The sequence below is a fragment of the Podarcis pityusensis genome (assembly GCF_964106645.2).
Source record: "Podarcis pityusensis genome assembly, chromosome: Z".
NCBI lineage: Eukaryota > Metazoa > Chordata > Lepidosauria > Squamata > Lacertidae > Podarcis > Podarcis pityusensis.
The window spans coordinates 8,313,218-8,327,679 of record NC_138044.1 but is presented as its reverse complement, the minus strand read 5'-3'; the positions used below and the strand labels follow the sequence as shown (position 1 = coordinate 8,327,679).

Sequence of the window (14,462 nt, the reverse complement as noted above, 5' to 3'; positions counted from 1 at the left end):
GGTTCTTCTATCCCTGTCAGTGGACTCGATGTGGCTTATATTTGAGCAAACATGTAGAATTGCACCACAAAGCTCTTCCACTGACATCAATGGGACATATAACTGCTAGATCATACCTGTATTTTCTTCTACCATATAAATAGAAAAAAAGAAAATATAGCACCCAGTCCCCCCATTTCTATGCCAGTTCAGGGTATCCTTGTACAGTCATACCTCGGGTTACAGATATTTCAGGTTGCGTTTTTTTGGGTTGCAGACCGCCGAAACCCAGAAGTACCGGAATGGGTTACTTCCGGGTTGCGGAACGCCAAAATCCAGAAGTACTGGAACAGGTTACTTCCGGGTTTTGGTGGTCGCGCATGCGCAGAAGTGGTAAATCACGCTTTGTGCATGCATAGAAGTGCTGAATCGCAACCTGCATGTGCACAGACACGCAGACGCGGGTTGCGAATGCTGCGGGTTGCAAACGTGCATCCCGCACAGATCATGTTCACAACCCGAGCGTCCACTGTATTTTATAAGATCAGAAATACCTTTGAACTTTTTTGCAGCAATAACAGGTTTGTTTCTTTGTGTGTGTATGTGTATTTCACACCCCACTTTCTGCCATTGGTGAGTGGTGCCCAAAGGGATTGGGAGGGAGGGCAGAAGACAGATCCAGATCCAGAGCCTATGACAGGTGGAGTCAACTAATTCTGGTTTTGTCCCCATCCTCCTCCCCTTTGAGTTCTACCAGGATAACACTATGAAGCTGAAAGCCAGGGTCAACCCTTGTCTGGTTGTAAAGAAGAAGGCAAGCAAGGGCAGGCTGGCTAAGGGCAGATTGATGTCGATGGGGCAGTGCCCTGTTTGTCCTAGTGGACCAGCCTCCACTGTTCTCTGCATAATAGCCACCAAATGTTCCATAGTCCCTTCAAGAGGAACTGAATTTGGCACATCTCAAATGACAGGTCCTCAGTATACATATACCTTTATTTAGAACAATTAAAGTCATTTTTCATCTTCTGTCCTGAACAAAGAGTACCTCCAGTTTTCACCAGTGTACTTGAAGGCTCCAAAAACATTGTTTTCAGGAAAGTCAGATACATCCACATAGCTGAATTCATTGACCTGTACTCCTATTGTATTCCCCTTCTTCAATTCTGCCAGTAAAGTTATGAAGAGGTCTTGTCTTTTGTCTCTGAAAGTTTTCTGAGAGCTGCACAAAGTGAGCAAAGTTGACCTCGCCACAGATGTGTTCACAAGAATCTCCAACTTTATGGTGATCTCCCCACCTTTGCACTCGGCAATGTAAAAGTGCAAATGACAATAGATGAAGTACATTCCAGGTGTCTGAATCACCAGCCTTCCATGGTTGTAGTGAATGTTGTACAGGATGCCCTCATTAATCCATCGTAGTTCTGACTGGTTGATTGGCCTAAGCACTAAAGAAAGGAGAGGATGAGATATAAGCATTCATCATTTAAAATGGGTGGGAAGCCAATTTCAGCCAGACGGTCACATTATCTTCTGGGACAACCGTGTCAGAGGTGGGCGGGGCCTGGGACAAAAGTGAGAGGCCCGGCAAATGTAATTTTTGCCTTTGTACAGTAGGCTGTTTTCTACAGGCACTCACATACTCCTCTCTATCCTCCATCTAAGCAAGCAAGAAACATTATCACAGCTCAAGGACATATTCCACTCGGGGGGTGGGGGGGCACACTCAATGAAGCAGAGCCAGTGAGTGGCGTGGCTTGGGGGAGGGAGTGTGGTGTGGAGAGTCCCGAGGGCCAGATAACTTAAGAGGGTAACATTTGGTTCCAGGGTTTCCCACCCATGATTTATCCGATCCATGCTGTAATACAAGAGACCCCATCAAGATTTGCATTCTGTCAGCTCTTGAAGAGACACCTGTTTAGAGAAACATTCCCCTGAACTTGAACTTCCTGTTATAATTGTTTTAATTGCTTTACTAAAAAAGTTTTAAATTGTTATGTCTTTCAACCATATTGTAACTTGTTTTATTGCACATTTTAATCATGGATGTTTTTTGAATGCTTTAATGAAATTGTTTTATTGTGGATTTTAATTTTGTGTGCATATTACAATTGATTATATACTTGTAAACTGCCTTTAAGCCATTTTTGCCGGTAAGCAGTACAGTGCTACCTCGGGTTACAGACGCTTCAGGTTACAGAAGCTTCAGGTTACAGACTCCGCTAACCCAGAAATAGTACCTCGGGTCATAGCTGTCAACCTTCCCTTTTTTTGTGGGAAATTCCCTTATTCCAGCGCCACTGGCCGCTGCTTCCCGCTGCTATCCCGGATTGTTAGATATCCTGTAGACTGTCCCCAGGACTGGTGAGACTGCTGATCCCTTATTTTCAAATCTGAAAGTTGACAGCTATGCCTCGGGTTAAGAACTTTACCTCAGGATGAGAACAGAAATCATGAGGCGGCAGCAGGAGGCCCCATTAGCTAAAGTTGTGCCTCAGGCTAAGAACAGTTTCAGGTTAAGAACGGACCTCCAGAACAAATTAAGTTCTTAACCCAAGGTACCACTGTATAGCTATTAATCACAATAATACAAAAGGATAGCAATTAAATATATTGGCGTAGAGACAACTTCAATGAATGCAAAAACTAGGCATGGATCTTATATGTAAACAGTTAATTATATATCTCTTGGTGGTCACTTGATTAATAATTGCATAGGGCTGGAAAGATGTCTCATGTTATACTTTAGACTGGCTCAAGAAAATTACATCCAATGCTCAGGGAAATTGACCTGTTGACTTTATGTGGTTAGGGATAGCACTGATCTTTCTGATTTCACTTCTATTTGAGGGTTAATGATTAATTATGTCGGGCTGCCTCTGAAGATGGTTCAGAAGCTTCAGCTGGTGCAGAATTTGACAGCCAGGCTGCTCACTGAGACAAGACGGTTTGAGCATATTATTACACTGATCCTGGCCTGACTGCACTGGCTGCCAATTAGCTTATAGGCCCAGTTCAAAGTGCTGGTTTTGACCTATAAAGCCTTAAATGGCTCAGGACCACAATACCTCAAGGACCGCCTCTCCCCATTTAACCGTCATGGTCTCTGCATTCATCCTCTGAGGCCCTTTTTCATGTGCCTCCTCCATGTGAGGTCCGGAGGGTGGCAACACAAGAACTCCCTGCTTGTGGAATGCTCTCCACAGGGAGACACCTTCATTATATATTTTTAGGTGCCAGGCAAAAACATTCCTCTTCCGCCTTCAGCTGATTAATATTCCATAGCCTTTTAAATGTGTCTGTGGGAAGGGGGGTGAAGTGTAGTTGTGTTCCCACGAGGCAAGACACAGTGATAACGACAAGAACCTTTATTGAACTACCTAACTGGGAAACAGAGCCAAAGCAACTACTTATATATATTTCTGAAAGCCTGGGCCACTCCCAACGTGATTGGCTGTCTACACTTCCAAACTGGAAATCATGACTCAGAGTTCAAGGGCCAATGGCAGAGGCCAAAATACTGAAATGTTCTGTGATTGGACAATACGTATCGAATCAGAACACAGGAGCTCGGAATCCTTAGTCCAGACTCCAGGCAAACACAGACCACTGAATACACAACACCGGGGTTATTGTTTTGCTGTTTTGTTTTAATTATTTACTTGTGTTTTTATCCTGTATTGATCTTATGATGAAGGGTGGTATATAAATCTAATGAACAATAAATAATAATAAAAACTATACGACAACATAATTACACGGGAGTAATTTACAAACAGGCAATATCCTTTTCTTTTCTTGTTCAATGTAAATCCCATTTATTACTTTTACACCCCATTTATAACTTTACAACTATAGTCATTCTATTTATTCCTGATGTGTTACTATTTGAGTTTTGGATTTTATCATCAAAAGCTCCTTGTACTGAATTCATATAATTTTTTGTTTGTCTTTTTCCATTTGTACTGTCTGCTTTATTGTTTAATAAAATAATAATAATCCATCAATAATTTTATTTAGAAAAAGCTGGGTACCAGGTTTGGTGCCAGGATTTTGGGGGCCCTAGGGCAAGCTGTCACCAGTAGGTCACACTACCCAGTGTTTACATCACCTCTGCATCACTGACCACCCATTGACTTTCTTTCTGTCCCTACTCTGTCCACCTCCCAGAGGAAAAGTCAAGGACTCTGGCAGTGAACTGCTCCTTCTTCTCCCTTTGCTCAGAAATAATAGGTATTCAATAGTGATATGAAAATGCAGTAGGGCCAGAAGGCTCCAGATATTGCACATGTATCTCCTGCTGGGGCATGCACCTTGCCATGAGCTCAATAATGTTGACACTGCCCAATAGGATTTTCACTTTTTCACTTCTTTGTTCTTCTGTGGATTTGCTTTATCCTCAGTTCCTGTCCTGAGTTCTTATTTAAAATGGAGAGTTTCTTTTTAAAAAAAATTATAATATGCTCTGAAACTTTCCATTCATTTGTTACCAATGCTCATTAATAAGAAACTGCAAAACCTAACAGCCAAATCTAATCTTCATTTGATTGTATGATAAAATGCAACATACCTCTGTTTGTGTGGCATTGTGTAGATTCTGTTTGTGTTGCATTTTACTAATGGGAACACACACATTTCTGCCCATGCCAAAAAGTTAATACAACCTCACGTTGCCCTTAAGTAGGCAATAGTGTACCACCTTCTCAAAAGTTTGTCACTGGATCTGGAAATATTAGATCAGGTATCTTCAACCTTCTCAGGCCCAGGACCACTTTTAACTCAAACATGTATTTGGGGACCCATTTCTTATATATTTGCATTGTACTGGTGCTCCTATTGCAAGCCACATTGGATCAGGCCACGACCCAGTAGTGGGTCCTGAGTCCTGACCCAGCGGTTGAAGACCAGATAACTATTGCCCAGTCACTAATATCCCTTTTGGGGTCAAGTGCTCTAAAATTTGGAAACAGTTCAATTTCAGGTATGCTTGAAGGACACAGATCGTCTAGATTCATTTCAATCAAACTTCAGACTCAGGTGGGAAGAACAAGCCTTTTAGTTTCAGCTCCTCTCAGAAACTATCACTGTCGAATTCACTAATTCTGTGTTGTTGTTGTTATTTTATTTTATTGCAATTGCACCAAGAAGCACAAATAGATGTTGGTATATATTCAAAGAACCAGGTACTGAAAAGTCTTGAAGCAGGGTAGAGATTGAGAACCTGTAACCCTCCAGATGTAGTTTAACTATAACCCCCATCATCCTTGGCCATTGGACATAGTGGCAGAGGCTGATGGGAGTCCAATAGCAGCTGAAGGGCTACAGGTTCCCCATCCCTGAATTAGGAACTCCAGCAAACGGGGTTTGGTGCCTGACCTTCTGCTACATCACCAGCAGAAACAGGTATGTTAGGATCTGTGAATTAAGCACCCACTTCCGAGCTTGAATCTAGTCAGGAGAATCAATGTGAACACACCACCAAGTCAATGTGGACACACCAGGCCATATACAGCAGAAGTAGAGAACTTCTGGCTCTCCATATGTTGTTGGACTCCAACTCTCAACAGCCTCAGTGGACATGTCCAGTGGCCAGGGATGATGGGTCTTAGGAGTCCAGCAGCATTTGGAGTTTGACAGGTTCCTCATCCCTGATATAATAAAGCCTTCAGTTGTGTTCAACTAAGTCATACTCAAAGTGTAGACCCATTGAAATGAATGGGCATGACTATCTGAAGCCTATTCATTTCAGTGGGTCTGCTCTGAGTAGAATTCAGTTGACGATGACCCTTCATATCCAAAATCTTCTCAATTGCAACCTGTTTTAGAATTTAGTCAAGAAAACATGCTAGGAGCAAAATCTGTAAGTAACCGACTCAACACAAAGCATGTTCCTCCTGAAGATGTAATCCCAGAGGAACTTCTTTGTGTATCAGAAACTTCAGTTACATCAGTAACTGTGTATGACTATTGCATAGGACTGAGTCAAATCCTGCCACGCAGCACATCTGCAGGTGGTGGCACACACTTCTGCAGTCCCAGCAGCAGCATAGGAGAAAGCTGAAGGAAATTACTCATTGAATAGTTTCTACTTTTGGCTCCTCATTTGACCTTCCTGCTCTTACGTCTGGTTCAGTTTCGCCCTTATGGCTGCTTTCAGCTGAGCTCTGAGAATGCAAGTGGATGTGGATTGAGGTCATCCAGTTGATGCAACCATTTGTTGCATGACCAGCTGATGACATTGTGGTGAGATAGAAGCTCATCAATCAAAAGGCTTTCAAGGCAATCTGAAACCTCCCACTGTGTCAAACTAATCAGTAGATTACTTTGCCTCACCCAGAACAAAAGAGCAGAAGGCCCTTCATCAGGGCTAGATTAACTATTAAGCAAAGTAAGCAGTGTTTAAGGCATCAAGGGAAGGGGGGCACCACAAACATTTTCCATTGCCAGCTTTTTAACATTAATTGGCAGAAATTGCTCAGGTGAGCTTTCATTTTCTTGGTTGAAGTATATTAAAAACCACAACAGAACAACCAACAACTATGCAACACGGTAAGCTGGATGCCTTATCTCTACAATATATAGAAGCAGATGTTGTTCTGGGAAATGATACATAATGAGCTGGGGGGGGGGATGTTCAATATAACTTTTTTTAAGAAACCAGAAGCTTTTCTTTTAGGAATACTTGGTGACCCTTGGGGTGTTCCTTCCAACTCTACAATTATATAATTCTGCTATTATTATTAGTTAAGCGTGTTAGATGCCTACTATAAAAAATTGTCTCAAGGTGACAAGAAGATAGTTGTTGGAAATCCTGCAGTAGATTGTCCTAATGAGGACTCTTGGTTTCTCCCTATGACCCATGAAGCCAAGTCACATGCACCTGTCATCAGTTTAGTGCAAATTTCTCCAACAGACACATTTGCCAACATCATAATTCTTTATTTCATGTGCTGTGGTGTTGAAGTTAGAGTGATGGACTAGGACCTGGGAGACCAGGTTTCAAATCCCCACTTGGCAATGAAGCTCACTGGGTCATCATCTCTTAGCCTATCTCACAGGGCTCTTGTGGGGGGTTAAATGAGGAGGGAAAGAACCATGTATGCCACCTTGAGCTCCTTGGGGGGGGGGGAGTGGGCTAGAAATGCAACACACGGAAGCACAAAAGCGCCTGATTGTTGAGCTTGGTGACATCTGGAGATGGTATGGGTGTTTTGTTCCTCTGTAACCAATTCCTTCCCTCTCTACAACACTCCCAAAGGTTAATTAGACTTCAATAAGAAAGATGTGTTGAACAATAAAGTTCTTATTATATGGTTCTGTTATGTACTGATTTGAATAGGATCCAAAATGCAGCAGTCTGATTGCTCCTAGAACAATAGGATTCAGAATGCAGCAGCCTGATTGGTCCTAGAACAATAGGCTCCAGAATGCAGCACTCTGATTGGTCCACAGGAGCCACTCAATCCAGCTCCAGGTGGAAGTGAATCCGCGACCTGATTGGCTCACAGGAGAATCCTGGAATTAGCCAATCACATGCAGGCCATTGTGTAAATAATGTATATAAAGCAGACATTCTGGGGGAACTTCCATTCCTCCTCACCACCATGAGCTGAATAAAGAGCATGAAATCCACTCTCGACTCTGAATATATTTCACTGGTGACGAGGATGGGAGCTAAGCTCAACACATGTAAGGTATCTGAATTCTACTTTCCCCACAGGGGTGGTGGAGGAGAATAATTCAGGAAAGTCTGAGTGTTCACAAGCCTACTGCTCATTTACATTTAACCATTGCTTGTTTAAGACATGCTTACTGTGACATGCACACTGGGCCAATATGCAGGGGAAGTGAGTCACTTTTCGCCATCTGAGGCTCAGCGGGAAAATGTCACCCTGCCACTGCCCCCTGGCCGTAATGTAGCCTTGCTTACCTGGGTAGTGTACAAAACTTTTAGAAGACATCTGAAGGTAGCCCTGTTTAGGGAAGCTTTTAATGTTTGATGTATTACTGTATTTTAATATTTGGTTGGAAGCCGCCCAGAGTGGCTGGGGAAGCCCAGCCAGATGGGTGGGGTATAAATAATAAATTGTTGTTGTTGTTGTTATTCACTGGAAAAACCCCTGCTTCTCTGTCACTGCCAGAGGTAGCAGGGCAGGCAAGGTGCCCACAGGGACACCACCTCTTAGGCTTCTACCACTGGTGACAACTGCCTCAGCCTGCCTGCCAATATGTGTAGAGTGGCATGGAGATAAGCTACGAATTTCCTGATTGGTTTTTTTATATATGTGATACAAGGTGTAGGGCAGTCAAAGACAGTGAGGCAGTCACCTCAGGCAGCATGCTGGGAACAGCTGGCAGGGGCAGCAGGTCTGGGGCCCCAAGAGCACGTTGCTTACCACCTTCTGTGCTTGTTGCTTGCTGTCACCACCACCTCGCTTCCTGCTCCACCCCTACCCACTGTTTGCTCCTCTCTGGCTGCCACCCCCGCCTCCTTCAGCAATCAGAGGCTCCCCTGGACTGTCTCTGGTTGCCTCAGGCGGAGGAGGTGCCAGTGGTGGGGGAAGGGTGCACCATTGTATGCTTTGCCTCAAGCAACAACACATCATGGGCTGGCCCTGGCCAAAGATGCCATAAGGCCAAATGAGTGTTTGTGGTGTAGGGGGTTTCTTTTCTTCCCACCCCTAGTCTGAATTGAGTCTCAATCCCAGCTATGCCTGGGAAATTCTGGATAATAATAATATATTATTTATACCCCGCCCATCTGGCTGACTTTCCCCAGCTACTCTGGGCGGCTTCCAATCAAGTGTTAAAAACAATACAGCATTAAATATTAAAAACTTCCCTAAACAGGGCTGCCTTCAGATGTCTTTTAAAGATAAGATAGATGCTTATTTCCTTCACATCTGGTGGGAGGGTGTTCCACAGGGCGGGTGCCACTACCGAGAAGGCCTTCTGTCTGGTTCCCTGTAACCTCACTTCTCGCAATGAGGGCACCACCAGAAGGCCCTCGGCGCTGGATCTCAGTGTCTGGGTTGAACGATGGGGGTGGAGACGCTCCTTCAGGTATACAGGACAGAGGCAGTTTAGGATGTATGGCAGCCCTAATGTTAACTACAAAAACTTTATGGCAGGGATGGGGAACCTTTGGTCTTCTGGATGTCATTGGAGTGCAACTCCCATCAGCCCCCAAAGAGCATGGTTAAGAGCCAAGAATGACAGGGCCAACATCTTGTTAGGACCAAAGCTTCTCCATTCTTGCTCTATGGAAACACGAGCAAGGAAAATTATCCCAGTTGTAACCACCAGATCCTTATTTCTGGTTGCCTGCTGCAGCCAGGACAGAAGCAGAATGTATGGAGATTTGTTTTCCTTCTATTGTCACCAGGGCTGGCACAGTTTGAGTCTAATTTTGTGGGATCGGTAGGGAATGAGAGGGACTGAATCCTTGTCATATCCAGCCCTCACCTGATACCACATATGGGAGTTCTTAGAGCAGGGCTTTGGCCCTCCAGATGTTGCGGAACTACAATTCCCATCAGCCCCAGCAAACATGGCCAATAACCAAGGATGATGGGAGTTGTAGTTCAGCAACACCTTCCTTAGAGGATAAACCAGGTGCCCCAAGGACCCTGAAGAGCAGACACATTTCCTTGGAGCCAGGGCTGAGGGGCCCTCTGGGAGAGACCTGCTAAAGAATCCTTGGAACTGTCAGAGGAAGTGCAGTCATCACAACTCCAGACATGAAGAACACCAGTACCAAAAGGTCTGCTGAGACAGATGACATGACATGTGGCTGCAGACCCAGAGTCATCATGTGACATGTGAGTAGTGTGGGATGTAATCCATTGGTACAGTCAAATGCAACATTCCTTATTCCCCTAGAGTGGGCATAGGGAGGGGGACATCCAGCCAGTATAACTTCCTGTTCCACTGGTCTGGAGTTTCCTCCCCCTGCATGTGATCTGGGAGATGGCCATGGCTCTGACTGACTCCATAAAAGGAGTCATACACCCATTTTGTCAGTCTTGAAGTTGTCTTGTTCCAGTGTTGTCTTGTTATCTCGTTTTGCTGTCATGCTGCTCTCCTTCAGCCATTTTGTTGTCTTAATCTAATTTTGCTGTCTGCTGGCTCTCAGCCAGCAGCACATGAGTTCAGTCTCCATATGAGACAAACTCACTGCTTCTTTGTGTAACTACTAAGTAAAGCCTGCCTTTCAGGGATCAAATTGTGACCTGAAATGTGAGTAAACCTTTTGTTACTTTACTCAGAAAGACTCTTGTGTCTTTATTCTTTTAAGTGGGATCAAAGGGGACACCAGGAAATAATCTTAACTAAGAGATTCAAGCGAATCCGCAAACTAGCTTCCAGCTATATTGAGGGGAATTTGCTCTGCTACATCACTCACTAGCATGAGTGAAGGAAGGATACTACTTAATCAATATATCCTCTCCTACAATCCTTAATATTCCCACAAGTAGAAGTAGATTGGGTCTCCTTGTGTGTAAGGGGTCCCTGAAATGCATTTATTATCAGTAGCTGTGGCTAGGGTTTGTTCTAAGAAGTCAGAAAAGACGAGCCTTCCATTTTATGGTGACAACAAAAGTCTCTGTTTCCTTGTTCCCAAGTGTTCCCTTGTTGGAATTCTTTGTGATATTGACCTTGAACTGGCCTTATCTCTGGATCATGCTTTTGACCTGGGCTGATAATCTGTACTTGACCTTGGTTTAGACTGCACTGCACTACCAACCATGGGTTTGCAAGTGAGTGTGCCCACTTACTGTCTCCTAGGAGTGGGACCTTAGCTGCTGAAGGCACCGGCTGGAGTGCGACAAAAAACGAAGGCCCAGATAGGGGACTCACTCTAAGTGGATAGCAAAAGGAACATAGGAAGCTGGCTTATCCTGAGTCAGACTATTGGTCCATCTAGCAGAGTACTGCCTACACTGACTGGCAATCCTATGGATCCATAGATATCTACAACATGCCTCTGGAACACCCTATTCTACACACATGTAGACAGTGGAGAGTCATGGGGTAGACAAGAGCATTTGTGGAACTCAAAGAATATAAGGTATACAGAAAGAAGCAATGAGGCTTTTATGGTGGGAGAGGGCGACCTCTCATACTTTGATTTATAGACTATTCTCACTGACCTTGAAGATATGCAGCTGCTTTCTCAGACGCCATTGTCTGCAGACCTTTCAAAGCCTCTGCTGATATTTTCCATGGCACTGAAAAGACAAGAAGAAAACAAACAAAACCCTTGTTACTACCAGGGCCTTGCAGAGCCAGGCAGAGGCCCGGGCCAGGTAGATAATGTGCCCCCCCTCTTTTTTTTACCCTGGGGATAACTGAAGTCTTATAAACAAGTAAGTACAGTGGTACCTCGGGTTAAGTACTTAATTCGTTCCAGAGGTCCGTTCTTAACCTGAAACTGTTCTTAACCCGAAGCACCACTTTAGCTAATGGGGCCTCCTGCTGCTGCCGCGCCGCCGGAGCATGATTTCTGTTCTCATCCTGAAGCAAAGTTCTTAACCTGAAGCACTATTTCTGGGTTAGCGGAGTCTGTAACCTGAAGCGTATGTAACCCGAGGTACTGAAGCACGTGAACGTAAGCAGGTACTCGCTTGTCGTTAATAAGGATCAGGCAGACTCAGCAATGGAGAATAAGAAGGTGAAGTTTATTGCCAGGCAATAAGGACCCAGTTTGGAATCTCTTCCAAAAGGAACTGGGACCCCGATTGACAGAAATCCAGAGGTCTTTATACCTGAGCAGATCACAGCAAATCATAGATCATGAGACAACCATGAGGCAGTCACGATATCGCCAGCGAAAATTAGCCAATTAGCGAGCTTCTTGCCATGCTTCCAGCTCCTGGTCAAGCACTGGTCAAGCACGGAGTTCTAGTTCTGCTTTCCACTGCTTGCAGTGATGCTGTGTCTAACCTCTCCCCTAGTTATGACAGGACAGGGAGTATTGGAGATTTTGGTATTTTGCTCTTCCTGTTCTGTGGATTAATTTAGCCTGTATCTGAGGGGATTTTGTACCAGTATCTCTGATTCACGTCTTCCTCTTATTCAGGGTACACAAATGTTTGTAGGGGAAAGGTCGGCTCCTAATTTTGCTGTTTCAAGCAGTATGCAGATAGCTAAGGCACAGCTTCCCTTTGATTCAAAATGGATTATAAAATACTGTAAGCCCTGGTTATGTGCGAGCATATATGAATATATTGATTACTGATAACTGATTATATGAATTGCATAAGGGTAGCCCTTCTTCCTTGCCTCAGTACCACTGTATATAAATAATTTTTTGAATATGCTGACTGAGGCCCCCTTTGGAATCAAAGGCCCGGGCCAAGTGGCCCATATGGTCCCCCCTCTATCTGGGCCTAGTTCCTACTGCTCTTTCTTTAAACAAAAATGATGCTCCGAGGTGACTTAGCATCCCCACAAAGGACCACAGAAAGGTGCCAAAGCTGTGGGATTGAAATATTGGTGTTTTTTGGAATTATTATCTGAGCTCCAGGAAGCAGGTGTGGGAGAAAAGTAGTTTGGGGTTTTTTTAAAAAAACAACACACCACACATTTCTTTATTAATGCATTGAATTAGATCATGTGAGTTTATCGGTGGGATAATGAACTTTCAGTGTGCTTAATTCACCAAGAATCACCTAGACACCATCTCAAATTAGAAGCAGTGATTCAGCTTTTTGAGTTCCATCACCAAGGAAGAATTTCACAACTCAAGAACATTACTGTATTGGCTTGGCAAGGATCAGAGCCTGATGCTGAGGCTTGATTGGTGTCATTAATTATGACTTTACACTGTTGTTGTTGTTGTTTCGTCGTTTAGTCGTTTAGTTGTGTCCGACTCTTCGTGACCCCATGGACCAGAGCATGCCAGGCACTCCTGTCTTCCACTGCCTCCCGCAGTTTGGTCACACTCATGCTGGTAGCTTTGAGAACACTATCCAACCATCTCGTCCTCTGTCGTCCCCTTCTCCTTGTGCCCTCCATCTTTCCCAGCACCAGGGTCTTTTCCAGGGAGTCTTCTCTTCTCATGAGGTGGCCAAAGTATTAGAGCCTCAGCTTCAGGATCTGTCCTTCCAGTGAGCACTCAGGGCTGATTTCCTTCAGAATGGATAGGTTTGATCTTCTTGCAATCTATGGGACTCTCAAGAGTCTCCTCCAGCACCATAATTCAAAAGCATCAATTCTTCGGCAATCAGCCTTCTTTATGGTCCAGCTCTCACTTTACACTAGATGGATGCAGGATTCTTAGAAACAAGTTATGTGCCTCTAACACATTTCTCATATGTGATAGAACAGAGCCTTCTACTGGCTTTAGGTGGAAATTTCATGCCTGAACTCAGCTGGGACAACAAATATGTCATTAATACTTCTCTAGGTTCTTTCACTTGATAAAACATGTTTTTCAGTTATTGCCTGGCTTTCTGAATGGTTTATGTATCACAACATTTGACAAACAGCATTGTAACTACAAGATCTGAGCAAAGACTGCTATGGGTACATCAGCTGTAGTCAGCAGGGCTGATGGAAGTTGGAACCTAGCAACCTCTAGAGCACTGGTGAGGAATCTCCTACCAGCAGACCTAAGTAAATGAGACACAGGTTCCAATTTAGCCCATCAGTCTGAGATGTGGAACACATTCTATGGCTGTGTACCTACATACCAATCCAACTCAAGAGTCCACCTTGGATCCAGGCTCCAAATTGATTTGGGGGCCTGTTTTAATGTTGTCAGAAGGGTGGTAACAGGGGAAGAAGAAAAACTGCATTCAATCCTTCTGGGTGCTGCCTTGCCAACATGTTCCCTGGGGAAATTGCACTGGTCAAGGAGCCTGTGCAGAAAGCAGGAGTTAATGTTCTGCTCATTGGCTGCTTGTTGTTTCACCACTTGTGCTCCTCACAGGGAAGGGTTGGTGAAGGAGGCTGTGCAGAGGTTGCCTGCCCTGTCTTTTGACAGCACCGGATTGCTCTAGGTGAGTCAATTTGGCATGGGACAACCCAATCCAGCCTAAGCTGATTTTGTTCAAAATTTGGGTTTCATCAGAATCGGGGCATAGCCCTAGTACAGTGATGGTGAACCTTTTAGAGACTGAGTGCCCAATCTGTAACCCAAAACCCACTTATTTATTGCAAAGCGCCAACGCGGCAATTTAACCTTTATATTCCATTTTTTTTCTGTGTGTTTCACGTTTCTTCTTTATGACTGCTGTTGTAATAAATAATCATTCATATACGGTTCAAATTGGGAAAAAATAAATACTGTACAGTGGTACCTCAGTTTTCAATTAGCTTAGTTCAACATCTGGTAACCTTAGCATAACAGGATTTAACCCCTTAACTTATCAGCCGATGAATGGGACTTAAATCCTGCTCAGTTTGGTAGGGTTCCACATCAAATCAGGAAGGGATTTGTATCAGAATCCTTTGCTAAAACTGAGAGGAGAAGGGAAAGC

The 14,462-nt window shown here is 44.1% G+C and overlaps 1 protein-coding gene across 1 annotated transcript in view; it reads right to left on the bottom strand.

Annotated features, from left to right (window-relative positions):
• Window positions 1-831: 831 nt before the first annotated feature.
• TNFSF8 (TNF superfamily member 8) overlaps window positions 832-14,462 on the bottom strand; it is a 25,703-nt gene continuing 12,072 nt past the window's right edge. Inside the window, exons 3-4 of the mRNA XM_080991018.1 lie at window positions 11,130-11,207; window positions 832-1,424 (exon numbers count right to left, since the gene is read on the bottom strand). Of these exons, the coding sequence (XP_080847144.1) occupies window positions 991-1,424; window positions 11,130-11,207 (512 nt within the window). The 3' untranslated portion in view covers window positions 832-990. The remainder of the gene's footprint in view (window positions 1,425-11,129; window positions 11,208-14,462) is intronic.